The sequence below is a fragment of the Haliotis cracherodii genome, unplaced genomic scaffold, assembly GCF_022045235.1.
Source record: "Haliotis cracherodii isolate W230 unplaced genomic scaffold, xgHalCrac1.p SCAF_15, whole genome shotgun sequence".
Classification (NCBI taxonomy): Eukaryota; Metazoa; Mollusca; class Gastropoda; order Lepetellida; family Haliotidae; genus Haliotis; species Haliotis cracherodii.
The window spans coordinates 13,418,822-13,445,330 of NW_027266270.1; the positions used below are offsets into that span (position 1 = coordinate 13,418,822).

The 26,509-nt window shown below is 40.0% G+C and overlaps 1 protein-coding gene across 2 annotated transcripts in view; it reads left to right on the forward strand.

Moving 5' to 3' along the window:
* Positions 1–2,225: 2,225 nt before the first annotated feature.
* The window catches only part of LOC139462298 (SCO-spondin-like), a 53,407-nt gene continuing 29,123 nt past the window's right edge, over positions 2,226–26,509 (forward strand). Inside the window, exons 1-27 of one of the 2 annotated variants that reach the window (XM_071243923.1) lie at positions 2,226–2,584; positions 3,032–3,109; positions 8,555–8,642; positions 8,803–9,378; positions 9,709–9,975; positions 10,168–10,419; positions 10,896–11,156; positions 11,390–11,638; positions 11,814–12,011; positions 13,580–13,762; positions 14,120–14,311; positions 16,158–16,349; positions 17,309–17,500; positions 17,991–18,185; positions 18,397–18,594; positions 18,962–19,156; positions 19,362–19,559; positions 19,810–20,004; positions 20,187–20,372; positions 20,958–21,155; positions 21,720–21,911; positions 23,164–23,355; positions 23,739–23,930; positions 24,225–24,416; positions 25,075–25,266; positions 25,545–25,730; positions 26,132–26,323. In XM_071243923.1, coding sequence (XP_071100024.1) covers positions 8,561–8,642; positions 8,803–9,378; positions 9,709–9,975; positions 10,168–10,419; positions 10,896–11,156; positions 11,390–11,638; positions 11,814–12,011; positions 13,580–13,762; positions 14,120–14,311; positions 16,158–16,349; positions 17,309–17,500; positions 17,991–18,185; positions 18,397–18,594; positions 18,962–19,156; positions 19,362–19,559; positions 19,810–20,004; positions 20,187–20,372; positions 20,958–21,155; positions 21,720–21,911; positions 23,164–23,355; positions 23,739–23,930; positions 24,225–24,416; positions 25,075–25,266; positions 25,545–25,730; positions 26,132–26,323 — 5,347 coding nt within the window. In that variant the 5' untranslated portion in view covers positions 2,226–2,584; positions 3,032–3,109; positions 8,555–8,560. The remainder of the gene's footprint in view (positions 2,585–3,031; positions 3,110–8,554; positions 8,643–8,802; positions 9,379–9,708; positions 9,976–10,167; positions 10,420–10,895; positions 11,157–11,389; positions 11,639–11,813; positions 12,012–13,579; positions 13,763–14,119; positions 14,312–16,157; positions 16,350–17,308; positions 17,501–17,990; positions 18,186–18,396; positions 18,595–18,961; positions 19,157–19,361; positions 19,560–19,809; positions 20,005–20,186; positions 20,373–20,957; positions 21,156–21,719; positions 21,912–23,163; positions 23,356–23,738; positions 23,931–24,224; positions 24,417–25,074; positions 25,267–25,544; positions 25,731–26,131; positions 26,324–26,509) is intronic. The other variant, XM_071243924.1, reaches the window with a different exon arrangement.

Below are 26,509 nucleotides of genomic sequence, written 5' to 3' on the forward strand. Positions count from 1 at the left end.
TGGTGAGTGGGTTTCAATGACATTGTCAGAAAGGCCTACGTACAATATGTATAATCTGGTGACAAGCAATAAATACGTATGCGGATACGCCCAGTGTTTGTGAACCAAACAATATACAAAAGAGGTTCTTTCAACCTTGTTGCACGAAACGTATTGAAAAGTCACTACCATCTTTACAGTCACGGTTATTAATTTACATAAAGACGGTATTTCAACGTCAATGACCTTTATTTGTGTACATTTATACCCGTGATAAGTGTAGATCGTCATTCCCAACCCTCAGGATTCTGCATATCTTTTATTCAGCACTACCCATGCCGGTATTCGGTAGGGAATTTAATTGTGTAAATGTCATTGGCCGTACATGATACAAAACATAATGGTTATATGCTTTTGCATATATTTACATATTTTCACATTTTGCTAGAAATGTTAATACCTGTAAAGTGTTTCAAAAGCGTACCTGGCGATTATATAAACACGTGGACTGAGTTTTTACTGCTCTGGACGCGTAATTATGTGTATAAAGAACAACTTAAATGTGATCTGGTCAGCGCTATAGTGTTGCGTCCCTTTGTAGTGACAGGATCCGCTGCCGTGGTCGAATCCAAGAAGTGCCATGGTTATGATCAGCAGTATATACCTTCCCGGGGGTAAACCCCTTTCTTTTACCTACATTACTCGTAACTGATTATTACTACTACCAGTATCCATCACGAGCAAAATATATTCAACTAGTAGCAACAAAATATGTTAAGCTAATTAAAAATATTGCTATATATTTGAAAAGAAATCTGCCTGTATAATGTATCATAAATATTGTATTTAGATAGTAAAACAGTTGTACCACCTGTCCGTGTGCAAAGATTTATCTCATGTATCATACTCTTGGCCATGCGGCCTTTGATACCGAATATACTTCTTCTTCTTCTTCTTCTTCTTCTTCTTCTTCTTCTTCTCCTTCTTTTTCTTCTTCGATTACACGCTGTAAAATTCAATTACCCGAAAGTAGCCCTTATTCAACTCAACAGGTCTTTCACCTTGACAGCCAAAGGGCTAAATACGTCAACAAAGATGGTAAAGTTGTAAATCTGAAAAATGATCTACGATCGAAAACACTCATAAAATCTTTCCATTTCAGTTTGGTTGCACTCTGATACATCTTTAAACAATGATCTCTTGAGTCATGTGCCACTATCAGCATCAGCATCACACCAAAAAGTTACACAGTCCTTCAGATGAACCATCACAAATACTATGCAAAGGCCACCAATGAGATTCTGTTTCGAATCAACATGTGAATGGTCTGTGTCATGGATACTGAGGACTGTGTACTGCGTTTAAGATCATTTCATGTGTAGCGTAATGATGCCATTTCATTGCAGCGATATCTGCTTGGATGTTGCGTGATCTCATTCAGGCGTTATATCCCGTGGAATCCAGTTTGGGATTATGTATATAACTCTGTTGATTTATTGATTTGTCGCATTCTCTACACGTTAAATTTGTCAACATAGGGAATGAAAGGAAAGCAAATATTCTCCTTGAGTGACATAAACTTTCGATGGGATTTTGTCAGAAATGTCTCAGTACGGAACTCATAAAACGTTTTTACCGTCTCAAATATAATATACAATATTATTTCTTCGTAGTGTTTAATGCGTCGGAGATCCATGAGATTACATAAAACCTCGTGTCAAGAGTGCTCACGACATGTATTGACAAAAATGCCTGCTACATTCTGTATAGATTTAGCACCACTGTTCATGTCAACCTAAGAATCTCAGTCCCCACGCCCAGACTTACTCACGCTGCTAGTACGTCACCAATGCTAAATAACCTCCAATCACGAATCAGTTGTGAAAAGTAAATACCGCTTCCATTTGTGACAAATCACTTACCGTTATCAAGGAATACTTGCCTTGCTTACGTAACATGAATATGTTCACAACAGGAAATCTCGACATATCAATCGCTTTGTGAAACTTCAATCTATAAAATGCAGAACATTAGTATTGTACTTTAAAAGTCTATCTATCCGTGTGTGGGAGTAACTTTTAAGCACACACCTACAGGCTTATTCAATCCCAAACCGGTTTTTGAATAAAAAAAATCACGCCTTTAGCATTACTATAAGTGACCTTTATGTAAATTTCAAATGCCCCCGCAGTATCATAGATTGTCATACCATCTAGTCAAATGGCGCGCCCTTGTCCATTCATTTTGGGAGTCGCCGGTATGACTGATGCCTTCGCATTTCAAGAAGTACAATGTATTAATAGCCTGTCATAACTGCTCGTCCAACTAAACAGGTTGCAATATTGTATCGACAATCCGTGAGCCGCCACCTCGATTCCTACTCGGCGTAAAGCGTGAAGGGTAACTGGGGAGGCCCTTGTTGAGCGACGGGTATTTTGTGTGGAGGTTGGTTATTATAATAACACAGGGGAGGGAGTCACCTCGTCTTCTACACCACAGCGAAGACTCCACACAAATTCTTCGGACATTTTCGTACCTGTTCCCCATTCTAAAATGTTTCGAGACTTTTCGGATACACGTGAACATTGGATTTAATACACGAAAGGTAATTATTCATTGTTATATTTTCTAGTTACAACGATTTATCCATCTTCACCTTTCATCCTGTGTTAGCAGGAGGATATCGATAAGGGTATTTTTCATAACCAATAAGGTTTTGGGGGCTTTCGTCAAGTCAGTCGTTCGTATTGGTAATATTGAAATAACCTGAAAATTTAAAATCAATGGTACAAATGGCATGGGTGGCTAACGGGAGTGAATCTTGTCCCACTGCCTTACTGCAGAAACAGTTCACGGTTCTGTGAGCACATGCTTCCCCATTGTACGGCCTCTTCTTCGTCAGTTTCTCGCTGTTATTGCCATGATGTAAGAAGGGTGCTGTCGGATGAGGTTACCCATGTGTGTCGAATAACCCGAGCTACATGATCGTAGGCAGATTCATTCATCTGATGGAGATGCTTATCGGTAGTACCTACTGAGATTCTATGTTCAGTTTCAGTCGTGAGCCTTCTCCAAACTTTCGGATTTTCGTTCTGAAGAATGCTGTTAGAAGATAGTGTAGCTTTGTAAGGTAATTATCCTAATTAATTTTTACTATAACTCACGGTGCTTAACGTCCGTGGGATATGCATGTACATGGTGATCTAGTTGTACGCTGTGTGTCACACATGTTGATCATTGGGATAACTGATATAATGGTATACACCAACTGAAAACTATCTTCATCTGATGACAAGATAGACACAATTTTATGGATAACAACTTCTTCAATACTGTGAAAAGCGACGTTTCCTTGCTTGACAACGGTATAAGGATCTATACCGAAACGTCGCTTTTCACAGTATTAAAGAAGTTGTTATCCATAAAATTATGTCTATCTTGTCATCCGTCAACTCCTAAGTAATGCCTATCAAACAATTCATCTGATGAGTAGAAGAGCAATATACCATTATTATATAAGTTTATTATATAACAATTAAGAAATTGATATGTACTATATATTGACCGGGCTTCCGATGTACTCGACATATTATTCGTAGCCATATTATGTGTTTGAAATGCTTGATACACTCACACCAATCGTGTTATTAAAACGTCAAAAGGAAGTTTTCGCGGTATGCGGTGTATTATGCATTGACCCCACCCGAAGCCGGTTTGGGCACGATTGGCGAGACGGGTGTCGCAGCATTTACTACGACTAGAAATACCGGTACATGTTCTCTCCTCCATTGTTAATAAATGGGGAATCTATTTTTGTTTAGGCGTGAATGTAACTGGCTATATGTCTCTGAGCGAAAAGGCCAGTCAACACCCAGTCATGTAACTGAAGCTTCGCTATACATATTGTCGCGATGAGCACGAAATACTGGTTTGTCAAAGATTATCCTTAAAACAGATTATCTAAAACAATGTATCGAATGTAGCCATGAAGTAATATTCAAGGTTTTATATATTATTCAACTTAATCAACGAACGTAGCTGTGAAACGAATGTTACTTTATCCATGGCATATCACTGCAACGTGTATTCATTAATCTTTATTGTCAATAATAGCGATTAAACCATTTCCATAGTCAGAAATTTCAATTGTATGATTAAGACCATGTCATAAGCATATGTTTTTGAATCAATATTAAAAAGTATGATACCAGGTGTTCGCGAAAATGCTAACGTATCCTCCCCCACCTTTGGCACTCGTCACAAACACATGCAAAGGCTAGTCAAGTGTTCACTTGAACAGACATTGGAATACATATGGAATATGGAAATACATTGATTAAATTTTTTACACTGATGCGTGAAATGTGGAAGTTTCCTCCACGTGTCTACCACAAAACCTTTTGAAAGATTTATTAAGGCCTTGAATGCTGTAAACCCTGATCAAATTACTTTTGAGCCAGAGTTTTTAAAAGAGCTCTTTGAAATTTTCGTAGAAAGAGGATGCTCGAATGTGCCTCAAAAAATGTGAATTGTAAACACCACTTACTAGCCGGGGAACCCGTTATTACACCAGACCACGCTGTCGATGTCCCTATACAGTGACACCTCGTTATTACGTGACACCTTAGTTTGTAAACTCATATTGCCGGATGATGTCTTTGAGAAATGTCTATATATTTTGCAACTGATATTAGTGGGTAGGCATGATTCGCTTAGCCGGCTTTCCTTTTTATCGAAAGAGTTAATAGAGAATGTCCAAAATAACTATTTATCACTTTATTTGATAATGAGCTCCATGAAAATCCTGGCCTTCACCAACCAATGCTTGTCGGAAGAGGCGACTAACGGGTATCGGGTAGTCAGACTCGCTGACTTGGTTGATGCGCATGATGTCAATCACTAGATTGTCTGGTCCTGACAATATGATCTGTATAGACACAACCAAAATTCACGTTTTGCCATCACAAGGAAATACATTCATAACAGCACTCTGTGATGTAGTACAGGTTCAGGGAACTCCGAATGTACACATTGGTGATATGTTAACGTGCAGACCGCCTCCGTGGTCTAATGGTAGAGCGTCCGCCCAGAGAGCAGAAGGTCCGGGGTTTGATCCCCGACCGCGTTATACCAAAAGACGTCAAAAGATAAAACTTGTTGCCCTGTCTGGCGCTCGGCATTAAGGGGCTAAAACAAGGACTGGTCGGCTCGGAGTCAGTATACTGTGTCTGAGTGGGGTATTCATGTTAAACTGCGGCATGGTGTCTCAGTGAGCTAGCGTCATAAATCGGCATCAGTCCGGACTAGACTAGCAGCCACACACATACATACACGTGCATGCACATCTCTATATGAGTGCAATAATCTTGGACGCGACGTTAAACCCCATTTCACCTCACCTGTTAACATGCATGCAAATTTTTCAGGGCCTAACGTGCAGCTTGAGTTGTATACTCTTCAAGGGACCGAGAAAGTGATTTAAAGTGCACACTTCAATGCATTCTCAGCTCATAAATAAGTATCCGTCAAGCATGTGAATATATTAAACCTCAACGCCAGAGAATCTGTGTTGATTATCTCCCGAAACAGATTAGGCAAATAGAGGTTAGGATGTTATGGATCACTTATCAGTCTTAGCTCTAATGTTCCCATGCTCCAAATGTAGGGTTATAAGTTACCACATCACTAGGCAAAAACTGAAGTTTCACTGCAACCAAATGACGTTGGACGTTTTGCACAGTTAATGTACGCCAGCGGGCCACAGCAATCTGCATCCGGCAGGTGTTTGTTGTAGTGGTTGACGACTATTAATTAACTATCCAGCGACAGAAAACAGTGCTGTCAAGTGTGCTTTTTGGACAGTCTTTAATGGTTGGTTAAACGAACAGCTTATATGGGTTCTTATCCTAAAACATAGATATAAAGAAAGTTTTGGTTTGGTTCGGTTTGTTGTTTAACGCCGCACTCAGCTATATTCCAGTTATAGGACGGTGGTCTGTAAATAATCGAGTCTGGATCAGACAATCCAGTGAATAATATCATGAGCATCGATCCACGCAATTGGGATCGATGACATACATCAACCAAGTCAGCTAGCCTGACCACCCGATCCCGTTAGTCGCCTCTTACGACAAGCATGGTCGCTTCATAACGGAAGTAACAATGACATGTACATGTGTTTGTGTCCTCTTATATTTGGTTATACTTATATCTAATTTACGAAAATCTGTACTTTATTGAGTAAGTGTTATCCAAAACATAACATTTGTTACATTTGACCACTTTCTAAACGCCATTGTGTGTTCATACCTTTAATTTCTTGTGCTTATTTAAAGCATTTAAACATGTACTTTTCCCGTTGTAATCCTCTCTGTACGGTTTGCAATAAGTGTAACCGTTCAGATGGCAAGGGAGTTGCTTGAAGTCCAAGAAACTACACTAAGGCGGCATAACCAAAGTGAATAAACGTGACTAAACTGCATGACCAGAGTACAGTGTATGCTCACGTGTACTGGAACGTGAAGGGTAATACATGACAAGGATCGCGTTAATATAAAGCGCTTGAGCTATTCAGGTTCGTATATCCACCACAACAATCTGTACTTTCGTTCTCCATGACTGATTTCCAAAGCATCAACTAGTGTATACCTGATAGGACCTCAAGCAGTTTACTGTCAACACTAGGTCTAGAAATACCGTCACCAAAAGTGCAGAATTCATAACAGAATAATTCTCTCGTCACGCCGTGGCAATGGTTCGATACCAAGCATGTTAAAATATATAAATGCAAACATAAGTGTTCCCATGGTGTGCTCAACTGAAATATTGCTAAAAGTGGAAAAATCTAAACACACTCCTTGCGGATCAATTTTTAATTGTATTAACACAAACGCCAAGAAACCTTACAATCGTGAACATATCCTGTATTGTTGTCATTTTTTGTCATTTTTAATGAAAATACTCCAATATAATGTAGCCATCGACTTAAGTTGTACCCACTATTTCCCCAACATGACAGTTTTATCAGTGCTCGTACGACGAATACAATTCGTTTTGCCTTCCTGGTGTATACGTTTAATGGTTGTCAGTCAAGGTGTACCCTCGTGAAGATCTGGGTTAGAATAGACTCTTCAGCAAAAAGGAGACTATTCTTGTTGTAAGATGCGACTAACGTGATCGGGTGGTCACGCTCGTTGATTCGGTTGATGCATATCATCGTATCCCAATTGTGTGGATCGATTTTCATGTTGTCAATCACGAGCGCGGCGTTAAACAACTAACAAACAAACATTAAAGGTGTATGAATACATTTCACTGTCATTTCAGCGAGCTTTGCTGCCTCTGTTGATCCTACGATCAATATAGTTAATTTGAATTGGTATTGAAGTTATCACATGAAAGGGTACTGGTTACCGTATATAGGCCGCTCCATGCACCGTGACTATAACAATCAGCACACTGTGACTGTGAAGGGGCAGCTTAGGGACTGTGTAATCTAAAACTGAGAACCTTGACCAGTTCGATCTAACTGCATCGTGATCATGAGCCAGGTAATAAACATGCGCAGTACTCCTTTGGGAGATCGTACACGTCTACTTTTCTTGTGATAAGTTAAAGCATTTAAGTAAATGCACAGTTTATTAATAGATGTATGTTTATAAGACAGTGGGAGTATAGTTTCATTTTTTCCTGAAAACAAAACAGGTTATATGTTGTAGGTTTTTGGTGACAAGTGGAAGACATTTAAAAAAAAACTGGACGCGTCTGTGACAAAAATTATGTTCGATGTAATTCCCTATTTTTTCTGGTACGATACGTTTCCGCGTTTTGTATGGTGAACGCCTAACGTGTCAATACATGTGTTTGTGACGCGTGCTACCGGTAGGGCAGAGTAAGCTTACCACTTTGTAGACACCCGATTTGACTGGGGATCACCAGAACGCGCTTCACATAATATACTCATGTGGAGAACCGAACCCGGGTCTTCGGCGTGACGAGCGACCGCTTTAACCACTAGGCTACCCCACAGCCCCATATTCACTGGAGACAACACAGGCCACACAGTTTCGCCAAGCAACCATTTGTTGTATTTCTCTCTGTGTTTATGTCATAAATGATTCGACAAATGTGAAAACCTTAGAACCGGTCACATGGCACCAAAGTATCTATCTGTATCTAGCGCCGATTAAATAAAGAAGGAAAAAAAGACATCAAATAAACAGCATTTTACAGGAAAAACTACTTGTTATTCTGGAGGACCTCGACGGTTTTTTCTTTGAATACGTGTTTGAATTATAATGTCTCAACGAAACGACATTATTTTTACATTACATAAAGCATACACATGCACACGCAATATCTTTATTCATGTCCATATTAAGATATTTAGAAATACATTACGTTTATAACGAACACGCTTATACCGAACTGAAGGATATAATGAAAATATTTTTGGCCCCGTACATTTGCTATATATATGCTTATAACTAACTATGGTTATATCGAACTAAAATTGGTCTCTTGAGTCCGTTATAACCGTAGTTTACTGTATTCATTGTATTTTCTTTTATGCTAGATAATCATGAAGTTTGCAACGTGGACGTTAGTCACTGCATGGATTGCATTTTTGTATGTCACCTCTACAACATCGCAGACCACAGATGGTGAGTACACGGGAGAAGTGGGGAGGTTATTCCTTCAGTTGATGATATTATCCTTTGATATGCTTTATGATGAACACATTCTTACAGATGAAGTTTGTTGTGTCGCCTGTATAGCCTGCATCGTTTACAAATTCTTCAACGATGATTGTTTTGTTTACAGGTTGTTCTGGGGCATACACAGTTTACTTTGTCGTAGATGGATCGGAGAGTATCAGTAATTCCAGTTATGAGGAAGTTAGGAATGCGTTGATAGCTTTTGTGAATGAAAGTATCAGAAGCAACAGCAACACAAGAGTTGGGGTCGTGGTATACAGCGATGATGTGTTTGCTGTCATCAACGCTTCCTCTAACATCAACTTACTAACGAATGAAATTCGGGTGGTTGGACATCCGAGCTCAGGAACATTCACTCATCTTGGTATAAGGAGAGCAAAAGCTCTTTTAGACGCTGAAACGTCTGGTAACCCACACATCATGATTGTGATGACGGATGGTTTGTCAAACTATCCAGATGATACTAAAGCTGCTGCTTTAGAGACGAAGAACTCTGGGATAAGAGTGTTTGCTGTTGGTGTAAATCCTTTGCTTAACTTCCCATCATCACCATACAAGAGACGTTATGAGCAGGAGTTGGTGGATATTGCCTCGGATAATTCAACAGCAATTCAAATCGAAGACTTCAGCAATTTACTCAATACTGTCCAAGAAATTGTACAAAGCTTGTGCCGTGACATTGGCAAGTATTTTAAACTTGAATGGAACTTATCAATTATTTGTCAATGAAAATACAGTAAACTTCGTTTAAAAGGAACACGCTTATAACAAACTGACGGATATAACGAGCTGTTTTATGTCCCGGCCATTTGCTGTATATATTTTAATCAAAATACATAACCAAAGAACTAAAACCAGTGGTTACTTTGAGTTGGTTTTTACCGTAGTTTACTGTAATACCAAGCACAAACTATCACACATGTTATCAGATCTAAGGCATGAAAGCGGTAAATAACACATCACAACTATGTATAACTGTGCTAAATCTTCATTTCGAGCTATTATGTTTCAGTGTCTGTCGTCAGTCGCCCGGTCAGCATTACACGCTTGGTTAATAGCCCGGCATCATTCACAGTAGGCTTCAGCCGACAACCAACAGGAGGCTCCTGGATAAAATTAACACCAACTAGAATCGACTTGACTACTGATAACAGATTCCAAAAAACTGCCAACGGTTTAGAGAGGTCACTGGCCTTAGGCTCTGTAGTACTCTCAGATGGTGGAACATATACATATTCCGTTGGCAGCTTGAGTCCTCAAGCCATGTTAACTGTGTTCAGTAAGTTGAATAATAAAATCTTTGAATGCCAATTTAAAGTTGGATATGTAAATAACGACAGGATAGTTTGGATATTTTTTAAACAAATTTAATAACACATCCTTTTTGATGGCAGATTTTGAAGATCTATTAAGAATTTTTAGTGTATCTAAATAGTTTTTATCAAAGATGCATCCCAATATGTCTTTTCAGCCCCTTTATCTAACATCACAAGCAGCATTGGACAGAACGCCATTTTTGAGACGCAGGTTACCCCAACCGAGGCAGCTGACGGCTTCTGGTTGAAAGATGGTGTACGTGTGGATACATTCAATTCGAAATATACCATCACGAAGACGGCTACCGGACGAAGACTGGTTGTGAATAATGTTCAAAGTTCTGATCAAGGAGAATATACCTTTAATCTGAATGGTGTCACGACAAGAGGATTCCTTTCTGTCCGAGGTATATATTCCTATTTCTGAAAAGTGGAATGTACGTTTTGCAAATGTTTCCATTTCAAATAAGCTTTATGAATTTTCGGAAGGATAAAAATATTTAACAATGGATTGATACTAGATGTAAGATCCTCTCCACACTATGTCATGGCCTAGGTCTTCAGCAAACCCCTGCTTGCCGTAAAAGGTGACTATGCTTGTCGCAGGAGGCGACTAACGGGATCGGGTGGTCAGACTCGCTGACTTGGTTGATGCATGTCATCTTATCCGAGTTGCGTGGATCGTCTGTTCCAGACTCGATTATTTACAGACCGCCGTCATATAGTTGGCATATTGCTGAGTGCGGCGTTACACAACAAACCAACCAACCATCTTGGCCAACGTAAAAGGTCATTCAGACACACGATTATTTCCTAAACATGTGGGCCATGAGTTGTTTGAGGTCTGCATTCAGTTGACATGTTCATGTCATGTTTGTTTCAGCTGCAATTACAAATAACATGAGAGATGTAACTGTCCTTTCTGGCACAAGCGCACAATTGGCAACATTTGTCGATCCTCCTGGTGTCACTAATGGCGTTTGGAGGAGGGGCGGAGTTGACCTGACAGGTGATAACAGCTATACGAAAAATACAATCGGAGCTCTACAGTCACTGACAATACCAAATGTGCAGACCTCTCAAGCGGGACAGTACAGTTATTCAGTTGATGGAGCAACCACACAGGCTACACTTACGGTGTTAGGTAAGAAGTCGTGTTTTGCAATAAATAAAGATAATAGAACAAAGGTACACACTCACACTCTTTCGGTAATGTCTGTGTAAACAAAAGCATAATAATGTTTTATAATCATACGTGTAACAGCACATACTCATATCAACACTCAGTGTTGAAGCTGATATTAGACGATCATTTTTGAACAACGCCTGAATTTATGTGTTCAATCTTGTCTAAATTCTACTTCTATCTCGTTTCAGGACGAATGGATAATTTTACGAGGAGTGTGGGCGATTCTCAAAGCTTTCTTGTGAATGTATCCCCTGGTGCAACAGCTGGAGCTTGGTTTAGGAACGGCGTGCCGCTTACTAGTGGTGCCAAGTATACAATTACACAGAACACTGGTACTTTAAGACGCATGACTGTTCAAAATATCCAAACATCGGATTCCGGGGAGTATGTCTATGTGGTGAATGGCGTAGAGTCCAAGGGATACTTGACAGTGATAGGTATGTATTTTTACACCTCGTATATTACTAATGTCATGACATATTAAGTAGAGTAATCTGAAATAATCGGGTAGTCCTTAACTTCCTTTGCGTCGTATATGTTATTATTACACGTTTTGACATTTGAGAGAAATATGACAATGATCTTAACGTAATTTCGTAATTGCTTATACAGAAACGGCAGTGAATGGGGGATTATCTGAATGGGGTCAATGGACTGGTCCGTGTTCTGTCACATGTGGAAGTAGCGCAGAAAAGACTCAGACCAGGAACCGACGGTGTGACAACCCGCCTCCATCAGGTGGTGGCGCAAACTGTGCTGGGCCCTTGACCGAGACAGTCACAGTGAACTGTGGATTGACCGATTGTGCAAGTAAGTTCTTCTTTGTATTTAGTTTTAGAGTCATAAAGATAATGAAAAAACATTCAATATATATTCACAACTTACTTTGGGCTTTCCTCTCACATCATGCCGTGATGTAACTGTAATCCTGTTCAGAGCGGAGTTACAACTCACTCACTCACTCACTCACTCGAATATTGTCAGGCGATTATTGTCTCTGAAAAGCTGACCGGACTTTCGTCCACGCACGCCTGGGATGATCTGTAAATAGTCTATATTTGTATTTATTCCCAAACGAAGTAGCTGTTTATTTATACTCTGTCACACTCATACACAATTGAACATGCCATCAGCACTTACGACATTAACATGAGAGCTTTGGGCGATGTGGTAAACGGGATCTGCATCACCGATACCAGCTGTACATGGACTATACATTACTTGGTGTGTGAACCTCGAATTTGCAATGAAGCAAACACAGTTTCATAGTTACATTTCTGTTGCATTGTCTACATATTTGTTACAAAAATAGTTTATAACATCATCTTGTCTGAACATGTTTTGTTGGTGCGATGATTCATTGCATAAAGAGGGGTTTGGTGAAAATTGTGATAAACACTATTGAGCCCATGACAAAAATGACTAGGACCAATATATCTAATTTTTATTTTGGTATTGCTATGATAAGTTGCTCTTTTTACATAGATATACACTTTTGTCATAGAAATCTATGTCAAGTCATATTATTTTTAATTAATATTCAGATCCGTGAAGATTCGCTTTAGAATTGGCCTTCAGTAGTCAAACGGGCGGTCAGGCTCGCTGACTTGGTTGATGCATGTCATCGTATCCCAATAGTATAGGTCTATGCTTATGATGTCTACCACGAGGTTGTCTGGTCGAGACTCGATTTTGTACAGACCGCCGTCACATAGCTGGCATTTGTCAGTGTGCGCCGTTTAACAACAAACAAACAAAGAAATGAATAATTATTTAAATGCAGTGCCAGCGTGTAGTGAGTGAATTATTGTTGCAAGTCATAGGCACAGTTGGATAAACCAGTGATTTGTTGTGTGAGGGGACGATCTGCGCATTCTCTCACTAACTGATGTGTATTCTGTATGGTCCTCCCTTTAGCAGGCTAAGATATTTAGCAATTGCACACATACATAGGTATTATATGTAGTTGCTTTTTTTCGATCCACGCAATTATGATACGATGACATGCATCAACCAAGTCAGTGAGTCTGACCACCCGATCCCGCTAGTCGCCTCTTACGACAAGCATGGGTTGTTGAAGACCTATTCTAACCCGGTTCTTCACGGGTCTTATATGGAATTAATATACATAGTAAACCCATCAGAAGAATAATGGGTTTGGGTCTTAGCGTCATTGTTGAATGACAATACATGCATGTTCTTCCGTCAGTTTTTGTCACCATTCTACAGCAATGGAGGAATCTCAATATTACAGACCAACTCTAGCTACCATAATTCCATAATTCCATCTGACATACACCAATGGCATAAACAACCCCGTGTGAAGTCTTCACCGAACACATATATGTAAAGATATGCTACTCCTATTTATGTTTTAGTTGATGGTAATTGGCAACAATGGCAGGGATGGACTGAAACTTGCCTCGCCACGTGTGGCGTGGGTGTGAGAGGAATACAACAGAGGGAAAGAGGATGCAATGAACCTTCTCTCGGTGGAAGACAGTGTTTCGGCGAAAGTCTTCAGACCAGATTTTCAATATGCAATGTACCATCATGCGCTGGTACGATGCTACATCACTACTCGTGTTTGGTACTCTACCCGTACAGTTACAACGAATACATATGTGCCCCTAAAAGTGATATCATTTACATAAAATCGTATCGTTTACAGAATGACAAAAAGTTTAATCTCCCAGTATCTTTGAACGATTTATACTCTTGTTTCTCATCACTTCCAAAATGCTGTTATAAATTGTCTCCGTAGTATAAAGTAATCCACGGTAGTGTACCACTGATGTTGCCATCAGTGTTAATGCACAGTTTAGTATTAATGCATAGTACATTTGACAGTCGATCACTTCGCCAGTGACCATCATGTTGAGACAGGCTCTTATAATATGTTGTACTCTACCTTGCAGTTGACGGTGGATTTACAGAGTGGACTACTTGGAGCAACCCTCCTTGTGGTGTGACATGTAACCTACTAGCCACCAAGAGTATCTCCAGAAGCAGGACCTGCACCAACCCAGCTCCATCGAATGGCGGCAGAAACTGCACAGGGCCGTATGATGAGTTTCGTAATGTGAACTGTGGTCTCCCAGCGTGCCCAAGTAAGTCGTTTTTCTATTATGGACTGGTTGCAACTGACGATGAGTTCACAAATTCGAGTCAATGGGGCCTGATGTCAAGATTATGTTGAACAGGTCAGGATCATACGAAATTAAGGGTTATCATGGAAAGGTTTGCTAGTTGAATTTCATTCTTTTATGAGGATGTAAAGTCCTTTGAAATGAGCTATAGGTTTTGTGACGGACAAGGACCTCTGTTTAACATATCAGAATGTCTGAGATGTTCTCCCCAGTTGCAAGTGTGATTCCCAGTGGACAGGCGGATAACAGACTGTTTACCTAATTGATTATGGATTGTTGATGTTTATTGCCATCAATGTACATTTCAAAGTAAATATTGAGATTACTCCTCAATATCAACAGTTATACACAAATACATTAAAAACATTTTCAGTGATTGTGTGACATTTGATTGGCTAGCCAAGCTAATATGTTTTGCGTTATATTTCAATAAACCCTGAAAATAATGAAGCTATCCGAACTAATGAACTAATGTTTCTGATTGGCTGATAAAAGAATGGGCGGGACTTGGGTTGTATTATGCCACTAAACCATATCCCTGATTTTGTAATGTTATTTTTTTATATTTTTTTTTTTAATTATTATATGATTATTTTTATAATTTAGAAAACTTTACTTTAATATTCTTTTGCGTTTATGGAGTTATGAACGTAAAGCCGGTATTCTGATTTAATATTCAGCCACATAAGATACATCGTGGCAAGATATATTTTCAATATTTCGTCTCATAGTTTTTAATTAAATAAATGTCTGTTTTTGCAGAATATATAACCAGAATATAAAATGGTCGATCCCTGTTATATAACTAACCATACCCCCATTACACATATATATATACCAAGACCTGCCTTATGAGAGGCAGAAGAAGTCATTTTGTCAACCCATGTTGCTGAATTCCAAGGCTGTCTGCGAATATGCTGCTTCCATTGCTTATATTGCTTGTGTTTTCAATTGACAATTAGGAGATTTACCTGCTGTGTCTTACGTAAATGTAAATTCTATTCGAATCAGAATGAGTTAATCTAAGGGTTCAAACTTGAAATGATTAATTTATACATGTATTAAATGATGGCTTGATAGCTATAACTTGTGAACACAGTAGGTTCCTCTCCAATTTATCATGACGAAAGCTTTCATTGTGACAGAAATGATGGATCATGTAGCATCGATTGTGTCTAATGCGTACAATAGGTTGAATGAATAAATGAATCAATCAGTGACGATAATCCTGTGTTTTATGTCCCAAACCATATTTAGTACCATGACACTTTAATGGTATAGGATAAGAATATAAAATTGTCTTGCGTATGTACCATGTTACAAATCAAGCTAACGTCCCAAGCGAACCTTGCAACCCATACTTCTGATTTATAGTGAACTATTTTGACTTTATAATATCCAATAGAAAGCAAGGCTCCTGACGCGCTATACATGTACACGTGCCCATAGTAGGTAATATTACTGAATTTAAGAAGACCGTTTTTGTTCGTTGTTAATGGAGACTTATGTAGAAATGTGTATGTTTAACTGTACAAGGATACATAAAAATGGTCTTAAACACAATCCGAAATCATTACTATGAAATCGCCTTCCTGTCGGAGTAACAAAGGTGCTGAAATATGACGACGTGTCTTCTAAATACAAAAACAACATGTGTCTAACTCAGATTTGATACCTCTGGCGGTTCGACTGGGATGCAGGATTCTGAAATGGAATACAAGAACTATTATCAATGAATACTTCACCTAACCTATATGTACCCTATTTTCCTTGCTTTAAACTCTGTATTGCTTTTCGTACTCTTCAGTCAATGGTGGGGTAACAGATTGGGGTGACTGGTCCCCCCCTTCATGTACCCTGACATGTGGTGTGGGTGTCACTGGATTTTCTGTTCGTCAGCGACAATGCACTAACCCCTCACCAACGAATGGTGGAGCAGATTGTACTGAACCATTACAAGAAACAAGCAACAGACCCTGTTCTATCCCTGTCTGTCCGAGTGAGTGCCTAGAACATAGGTTCACTTTCATTTCTAATATAAATCCCATTATACACTGAACACATAACATGACAAAGAACATTAAGTTAACTGATATGCACACTACATATGTGCTGTTTTGTGCAGTGCTAGTTCTTCTGTGATTTGATTCACGAGTATGACCTGTGTTTTATAAAGCCCATGTAAAAGGCTTGATTCAAAATGTTTCAGTGAATCGGATTTTTTTGTTTAAAGGGTGTTGGAATCTTTCATAATGTCTATTGTATACTACCACCTGCATTTGTCTCATTTGATCCATGTGATAATCGCTTTCTGTGATACATAATCCCGCCTAGTCATTGTGTTGGTTCTTAAAAGTCGCCTAACTGCATTTTATAATGCCAGACATGCATTTTTTCGACGCCTGCGCTTGTATTCAATTTCAAACTAAATACTTAACCTCGCATAAATATTTCCATTCATGTATATATCACATACATCTATGTACAATATATATTACATGTAACGCACGTGTTACAAGACGAAGTTGTTATTGAGTTGCTTTTATAGATATTTAGTTGTTGTTATCAATGTGGGGGCACGGTGGGGGCCCAGTCGTCTAAGGCGGCGATTCGCTGTGCAGAAATGCGTCCCTTTGGCACGCCCGAAACCTGTGATTGTGGGTTCGAATCCCGGTGCGCCCTGATTATGATTCTAGGTTTGTCAGCACCAAACCGGTGCTTGTGGGTTTCACTGAAGTGGTAAATGTCTGAGACCTGCATCACTTCGGGCTTTCCTCCCACATTAAGCTGACACGCCGTGGTATAACTGGAATACTGTTAAAAGCGGCGTTAAACCCAACTCACTCACTGTTATCAATGTCCAACTTAAAGGAACTGTATATCTGTTTACTTCTTGGTAGTGAATAGTTAAAAACATAGTCAACTTTTGTTACCCTGAATTCCTGTTTTCAATTACAGCGGACGGTGGGTTCTCTGCCTGGAGTGCTTGGACCCCAATAGTGTGTTCTGCAACATGCGGTACTGGTCAAACCACCACGGTCACCAGGAGGAGGACCTGCACCAATCCACCTCCACAGAATAATGGGAGAAACTGTCAGGGCAGCTTCGACGAGTCCCTTATTGTAAGCTGTGGTTTCGCTCCTTGTCCAGGTAAGCTCTTGACCCTTATTGAGTGACAAATGTTCAGGTTTGACATTCCATGTGCTATAGTTGGTGGGTGAGTTGGTGCGTGCGTGCGTTACCCCCCGATCCCCTGTTATTCTAAATGCGGATCCAAACCTTTATACATGATAAATGCGATACTGCATTGCCGAATGCATCGTTTTGGATTGAGGAACAAACATACTCATCAGTATATATATATTTATGCGCAGTGAAACGTCCAGGAGATCTCATGTGTTCCCAAGTTCATTTTACATTTCTTTTGAACCAGTACGATAACAGCACATACTCCTATTCGTTTTGTCATACTACATCAACAAGAAAGTCAAACCGTATATTTTCTTTTCTCTTTCACACTCTCTACAAGAACACTACTACACCAAAATTGACCTGTAAACTAAAGCTATTTTATCTTGGAGTAATAGTGCAACTTATTTCAAGGTATGCCCTTAATGTATTGGTCACTTCTTTGTTACAGTTGATGGAGGTTTTAGTGAGTGGACATCATGGGAAAACGCAACAGCGTGTTCGCCAACATGTGGTGCAGCTGCATCAAGGCAAATGACCAGAAGAAGATTTTGTAACACTCCTGCCCCTTCTAATGGTGGTAGAAACTGTACCGGGGCGTATGACGATACAATCGTTGTGAACTGCGACATCAACCCATGTCCACGTGGGTACTTTATTTATCATTCAGAAGTATTTCTCGTCTTTATATAAGTGTTTTTGCACCTCTGGTTTGCTTTTTGCGCCCGGTGGATTCTGTTTCGGTGGATAATGGAGAATAGTTGGTTTCTAGCGTTCTGACTAAAAGACAATCGATTCAGTACATAATAATATTTTGAAATTATCTGATTCAAGCTTATACCGTCTGTTATATTCAGGTGATGGGGGTCTATCTCCATGGACTGAGTGGAACGGACCTGCCTGTTTACAGACATGTGGTCCAACATTTACAAGGACGGTGACCAGAATCAAGACCTGCACTAACCCTACACCACTCGACGGTGGGCGGGACTGTTCACTACTTGGAAGTACATTTCAGGCGGAAACAAGAAGCTGCAATCTTCCTAACTGCCCAAGTAGGTCATGCCGAAGTCAGCCAACAGCCGATATTCTTTACTTGTAACTGTCCATACACTATATGTGACCCCCGTGTTCTCATTTTATTACCGGAATGCAGTTACAATACCTGAGGTGAAATTGAAATTTGACGGTCAAATACCTGTTTAAGTCAAAAGGTATCACAATAGATTCTACATGCCTGAATATTAGCATTGGAAGGCTGCAAAAAGAAAATATTATATATCTTTTTTAATCATAATTGCCATGCTCAAGAGTTATAATATGTCCATGAAAGTATACTTTTAACATTCCTGGCATGAGTGATATCTTTCCATGTGTTAATGTTTCAGAACCAACTTTCTCAAACATAATCCATTTTTTCAGTTAATGGAGGCATCACTCCGTGGACCCAATGGAGCAATCCCCCATGTCCACTTACATGTGGTAGTTTTGCTACTAAAGCTGTGGACCGGAGAAGAACCTGTACAAACCCTACCCCAGCCTTTGGTGGTGCTGATTGCCCGGAACAAAACCGTTTTGAGAGTAGAACTACATCATGTTTACTTCCGGATTGCGGAGGTATATCTATTTGTAATATTCGTGTTTACTTGTCCCTAATAATCGTTTAATTTTAATATTACTTCAAGGTCGAGGTGAAACTAAGACAGTTTGATTAAATAGTCAGAGCGGCTAAATAACTTTTTTGCACACTTTGGAAATCTATACTGTTTTGTTGGTAGATTGTTTACTTATGTAATAATAACATTTCAACATCGTTCTTCAGTTGATGGAGGTTACACACAGTGGACGCTATGGAGTAATCCTCAATGTACACAGACGTGTGGTCCAACTCTAACTGGGCAGGTGTCTAGATTCAGAACATGCACCAACCCTGCACCACGAAACAATGGCAGAAATTGTTCATTGCTTGGAGAACCATCTCAGTTAGCCATCAGGAACTGTGGTCTTCCATCCTGTCCAAGTGAGCTATATAAAATCATATTGCATATCTATTAAATTTGTTGAGTCAAGATGGACTCAAGGCATATCCTCCATGTTTTATACCAGAGATTCTATATTGTTGACTTTAGATTGTGTCATATGGCGATTGAAATAACACAATGCCAATGTCAGCACTTTATAATTTGATATGAATGATAAAGAATATGTTGAGTACATGACCTCAAAAATCAAATTTGAATAAAGAAGTGTGTTTATTGTGATTCTTTTAGTTGATGGAGGTCTCACTCTATGGACTGAGTGGAGTGGTCCTTTGTGTCAAGTGACATGTGGCTTATCCACCAGGAGATTGACCAGAACCAGAAGCTGTACCAACCCAATACCAGCTTTTGGCGGACGCGACTGTTCTTTACTTGGCACTACATTTGATACGAGGACGATAAGCTGTAATCTTCCTAATTGTCCAAGTAAGTATTCCAAGCTGCAGGAAGACAGTGTGTTTATGACTATACCCTCCTACAATAATGGCAATTTCGCAAAATTGTCTGATATGATGTTGAAGCCTAAACAATATAGGATGAAAATTGTTGGTTTATGTGTATGCGTTCCTGTGGACACACAGTTCATCATTTTACTTATTTCCTTGTAGTCAACGGCACCTTCACACAGTGGGGGCAATGGGACAACCCGGCGTGTGGTGCGACGTGTGGACAGACAGCTACAAAGACAGTGAGGAGAACTCGGATCTGCCTCCCCCCTCAGTTTGGTGGCTTGAACTGTCTGGGGCCACTCAGCGAGACTCAAGAAGTTTCCTGTGGGCTCGGTGCATGTCCTTGTAAGTGAAACTAGTAATGTGGGATGGGTACACGTTAGACTTAATACAGCGTAGTTTGTTTTCTAGACATATGATTTGAATCAAGAATCTTATAGCAAGAATTTCTTTAATGCAAATTGTATGACTGACGGATGCTACCCGGTTGCTACCGGTAGGGCAGGACATGCTTACCCTTTTCGCAAACAACTGGCGTCATCACTGATTTGTATAATGTCACCAAAACCAAACTTAACTATTATCCTTATATTTTCTTTAGAAAAGCGTCGAGGTATTTAGTGTCTTTTCTCTCACAATCAAATGGATATGAAGCCACTGTAAAACATAAAAATCAAATTTTGAATGGGGTTTTGTCTTTATTGAATTTCAGACTAATAACGTAAAATAATAGTAAGTATATTTGATTGTAACTTATGTTGACTGTTGGGGTTTCTTTTCGAAACATTCACAATAGAAAGGAAATGCGATAATAAGGAACACTTTTGTATTGTGTTTGACTATTTGGTTCTCTTTACGTCAGTGGTAAACGTACACATTTGATTCACGCCCATTTAGTATTGTTACAATAATATTTATGTCTTGTTTTAGTGGATGGAGGTTACTCACTGTGGACGGAATGGAGTGGCGTTCCATGTACAGGTACCTGTGGTACATCGTACACGAGAACAGTGACCAGAGTTAGAACATGTAACAACCCAGTACCTGCCAACAATGGCCGCGACTGTAGCCAACTTGGGCCTGCGACAGAATCAGTCGGAAGGCTTTGTCCTCTAACACCTTGCCCAAGTGAGTACATGTGTACAATTATTGTATTATTATAAATTATGAATAGTGTATCTGCTTTTCCTTGCAATGTTTGGAATACAGCTATTTACCTGTGTGTAACTTCTGACTGCATCTAACATAACTGTTTTTTTTAAATATGTACACGACTTGTCTGCTACCAATGATAGTATCAAAATCAATGAGAGAATCCAGAGTTGCTGATTGTGTTCAATGCGAGACACAATCAAAAACCAACTTATATCAGCGAGCTTCTTGAAGAGTACGTGCCTGGGAGATCTCTGACATCAAGCTGCCAGTCCCTACTGTCTGTGCGACTTTTGGAGGTCGGAGTTTCGCCAAAGTTGCCCCTGAACTATGGAATAGGCTGCCATTGGATATCAGGAACATTGACAGTCCTACTTTGTTCCGATCAAGACTTTCTTTTCACCGAATCTTTCTTGGAGTAGTGAGGCTTTGTGTTTTCCTAGCTGTGTAATGTCTCTTTTTTGTGTAGACTCATCATCATCATCATCATTATCATTATTATTATAATTATTATATGCATGATCATGTCTGATACTTCAGTTGATGGAGGCTTCACTCCGTGGGCCCAATGGAACATTCCTTCATGTGGACGTACGTGTGGTACTTTTGTCACCAGAACAGTCACTAGAAACAGAACTTGTACCAACCCATCACCTCAGTTCGGAGGTGCGTCATGCATCGGCGATGTGTCACAAAGTGAGGTCAGGAATTGTGGACTTCCCTCTTGCCCAAGTAAGTTCCCGTAATCATCTGTCTGTTGTGTCCATACAGATATAGGTGAGATGAAATTGGGTTTAACGTCGCGTCCAAGATTATTACACTTATATAGCGACTGGCATGCACTTGTGTGTGTGGCGCTTGTACTAGTCCGGACTGGTGCCGATTTATAGTGCTAGCTCACTGAAATACCATGCCGCAGTTTAACATGAATACCCCACTCAGACACAGTGTACTGACTCCGAGCCGACCTGTCCTTGTTTTAGCCCCTTAATGCCGAGCGCCAGACAGGGTAACAACAAGTACCATCTTTTAACGTCTTTTGGTATGACGCGGCCGGGGATCGAACCCCGAACCTTCCGCTCTCCGGGCGGACGCTCTACCACAAGACCACAGAGGCGGCCTCCATACAGATATAAGACTGTTAACTTAATGTATTGATTATGATACTTTGTGTTACAATCCACCCTTACGGTGTCATGAGTGTTAACGGGTTAGCTTCCGCAGTCAAATACCAACTTCATGATATTGGCTTCATGTGTTCTATATGTAATCTTTGCAATGTAACAACATGGTCATCATGAATCCATCAATATTCAATATTCATACTTTACATAAAAGTAAAAGGCGACTAACGGGATCGGGTGGTCAGGCTCGCTTGACTTGGTTGATGCATGTCATCGATCCAAATTGCGTGGATCGATGCTCATGATATTAATCACTGGATTGTCTGGTCCAGACTCGATTATTTACAGACCGCCGTCATATAGCTATAATATTGCTGAGTGCGGCGTTAAACAACAAACCAACCAACATAAGGTCGGAAAACAGCTTGCAGCCTGTCACGCATCAGTTTCAATTCTCTTTATAGTCTTCCTATCTAATATATGTGAAGACCTGGGTTAAAATTGGTCTTCAGCAACAAAGACTTGTCATAAGAGGCGACTATCGGTATCAGGTGGTCATATTCGCTGGCTTGGTTGAAACATGGCATCGTGTCCCAATTTCGTATATCGATGCTCATGACGTCAATCAATGGATTGTCTGGTCCAGAGTTGATTTTAAATAACTGTCGTCATATATGTGGAATATTGCTGAAGTAAGTAATTGCTTCTGACACCACTTTACGTCTTCATTGTGTGTGTACTGCTGTTCACAAAACGCAATTGCTGATTAAACGTCAATAGTCGTGTAATGTTAATATCCAGATCGTCGATGCTATATATACGCAATATGATTATTCATTAGCAAATGTTGTTTGTCACAGTTGATGGAGGCTATAGTGCTTGGAGTCCATGGAACAACCCGGTTTGTAACGTTACCTGTGGACGGTTGGCCACCAAGCAGATCGCTAGAAGCAGACTCTGTAACAACCCTATACCATCGGCTGGTGGTGCTCCGTGTTCAGGGCCTGCTACTGAGTTCAACATCGTCAATTGTAACCTTGGCTCGTGTCCAAGTAAGTTCCCCAGCTTAATAGTACATACAATAATTATATTGAATGACATACACAACCTCGAATATAAATCAATGTGAAATATAAAAAGAATTATAAAAATAGCGAACATACAACAGGCGGCAAATGATGACTTTAATTTGAGTGAATCACATTGAATGATTTAATTGAATGATTGAATGACATACACTACCTTACATATAAGTCGTTGTGAATCATGAACCTTCAACAATTTTGTGCAGCACTGGTTAATTCAAATTTAGATGTACAAGAGATAAGCTTTCCTAATGATGCAGACATAACACAACGTCTTACAAAACATACTGTTGAAAACATTTTTAGATTTTATTTCACGATGCTTTACTAAACTTATATTATGCGCACAGTTGACGGAGGGATAACGCAGTGGACTCAGTGGGTCGTGCAGCCATGTTTAGTAACATGTGGACAAGGGGTGACTACAGGTGCCTCGAGAACAAGGACTTGCACCAACCCCACCCCGGCTTTTGGTGGGGCCGATTGTACAGAAACTCGCGTGGCTACAGAAAGGAGACAATGCTCTATTCCGAGATGCCCAAGTGAGTTGTTCAAAGATGTACAGTAACTCCGTTTATAACGAACACGCTTCTAACGAACTGACGGATATAACGAACTGTTTTTTGCGCTGTCCATTTGCTGTGTATGTGTTGATATGCGCTTATAACGAACTTTAAAATGAGTTGTTGGTGTTGTTTTTAAAATAAATTTATATCACCCACAAATATCACGCCTGCATGTGCACTCGGACAAACATATACAATTTGTCGTTCGGCACCAATGTTTTCTTTTCATCAAAAGTAATTCTGCTCTAACATTTTACGTACCCGTTCCAGTTGATGGTGGTTTCAACCAATGGTCCCCGTGGGATAACCCAACCTGCTCTGCAACATGTGGATCTTCCATCACAAGAACACTCACGAGAACAAGGCAGTGTATCAACCCTGTACCACAGTTCAATGGTAGAAACTGTACAGGATCGTACGTGGAACAGGAAATAAGAAGCTGTAGTTTGAATGCTTGTCCGAGTAAGTCACCGCTCTGTCACACATCACACATCGTAGTGTCTTGTAGTGTAAGGGGACAGATGGGTCGGGCAAATTGTCAAATCTGTTTTAAGCCGTTCAAAAAACACTGTTTTGCTGTTCACCAAAATCGTGTAATACATATCAACCTATTAATGCCATTGTTACACAAATCCCACATCTGGACCTGGGCTGAAAATGTTCAATAGGTTATAGAGCATAGTTTTAGTTGATAATCGTCTGTACTCAATGCAATTGTTCCTTTGCAATACGTGTGTCGTGTCTTGAAACAAAAGAGGAGCATGTCAGAGTGACAAAACGTATCCACAAGGCTGTATGACAAGAGATCACTTCAAATTCAAATATACAGCTTTCCTTTGAAGTTGAGCAATATTCAATCAGCTCCATCCTTTGTTGAAGTTTATGACCCTTTAGGCTTTTAAACAGCTTAATGTACACAGATTACATTCAAGAAATGTTATCTATCATTAGTGGATCTTAATTTGAGGACATGTTTTGTTAATTTTTTGCAACGTTCAGTCCACCAAACTGGTTAACACATGCATGTGTATTAATGCAACAGCCTTTTAAAACATTTTGCTGAATGTGGTGTGAAACAACAAACAGATCAAAACATTTATGTTATGTGTTTATATTTTAGTCGATGGCGGATACACGCCATGGGGAGAGTGGGCTATTCCTGCTTGCCCTGCAACGTGTGGAATCTCGGTTAATAGAACCGTCACCAGAAGACGATTTTGCACCAACCCCCCGCCTCAGTTTAATGGTGCACCGTGTGTAGGAGATCCCACAGAAACGGAAATCAGGAGCTGCAATCTTCAAAACTGCCCAGGTAACGTATAAATTGCATATTCCTACCAAAGCATGTACATTAAACACACTACTCTGTATTTCTTAAGTGGGCGGTCGGGTAGTCTAGTGGTTAAAGTGTTCGCTCGTCATGCCGAAGACCCGGGTTCCATTCCCGACATGGGTACAATATCTGAAGCCCATTTCTGGTGTCCCCCGCCGTGATATTGCTAAAAGCGGCGTAAAACCAAACTCACTGTATTTCTTAAGCTACCTTCAAATTTACTATTGATACACATGACAATATTTTTATGTTAATAGGTGATGGCTTTTACACCCAATGGAACAGCTGGGAAATTCCATCTTGCGGTGTAACATGCGGTTTCACTTTGACGAGGACAGTCACCAGACGGAGAACATGTATTCCGCCTACGAACGGTGGACGTCAGTGTGAAGGGCCAGCCATTCAGACGTTGCTAAGAAGTTGTGATCTTCCCAACTGCCCAAGTAAGAACACCATTTATTCAGAGTTAATTAAAACAGATAACACCGTGTACTAGTAAGGAGCGTGCAGCACCTACATATGCAGCTGCAATAGATACTGTAAAACTTTTTTCTTTTTTTTTCTTTTTTTTTTACATATATACTTTATTTACAACAAACAACAGACATCAGAATTTGGGTTTCCGCTGTCGCCCTGTGTACTTTGTGTCTGGACGGACATCTCTCCCCTGCCTCCGCCGCCTCTCTTTCTTCTCTATGATCCAGTCCCGGCTTTGCTTCACCGACTTCCCTCGGAGTCCACGTATTTCCATTATATCCAGTGACAGTACGACCAGCCCCAGAAGCGATAAGAAGGTAACTGGGTCATGTTTGATGCTGAACTGATTTTCTTATTTTGATTTCAGTCAATGGTGGTCTCTCGCAATGGTCACAGTGGTCCCAACCCAACTGCCCAGACAGGTGCGGAACAAGCACGACAGTAACAATAACAAGAACTCGTCAGTGCAACAACCCAGTTCCCCAATTTAATGGACAACCTTGCATCGGGTCCGTTTTTGAACCTCAGCAATACACCTGTGTTCTACCGGGATGTCCAGGTATGTAACAATGACAAACACAAAAACTGTTCTTAAAATAGTAGAAGTAGGAGTAGACGCAGCTGCCGTTGTGAAAGTAACAACTGTCGCAGAACGTCGTTTTAGAAACACAGAAGTGGAATTCTTCCAGTATCGATAGTCTTAGCAGTGGTTAAAGGAGCAGACATGGATTGAGTTGGTATTTCT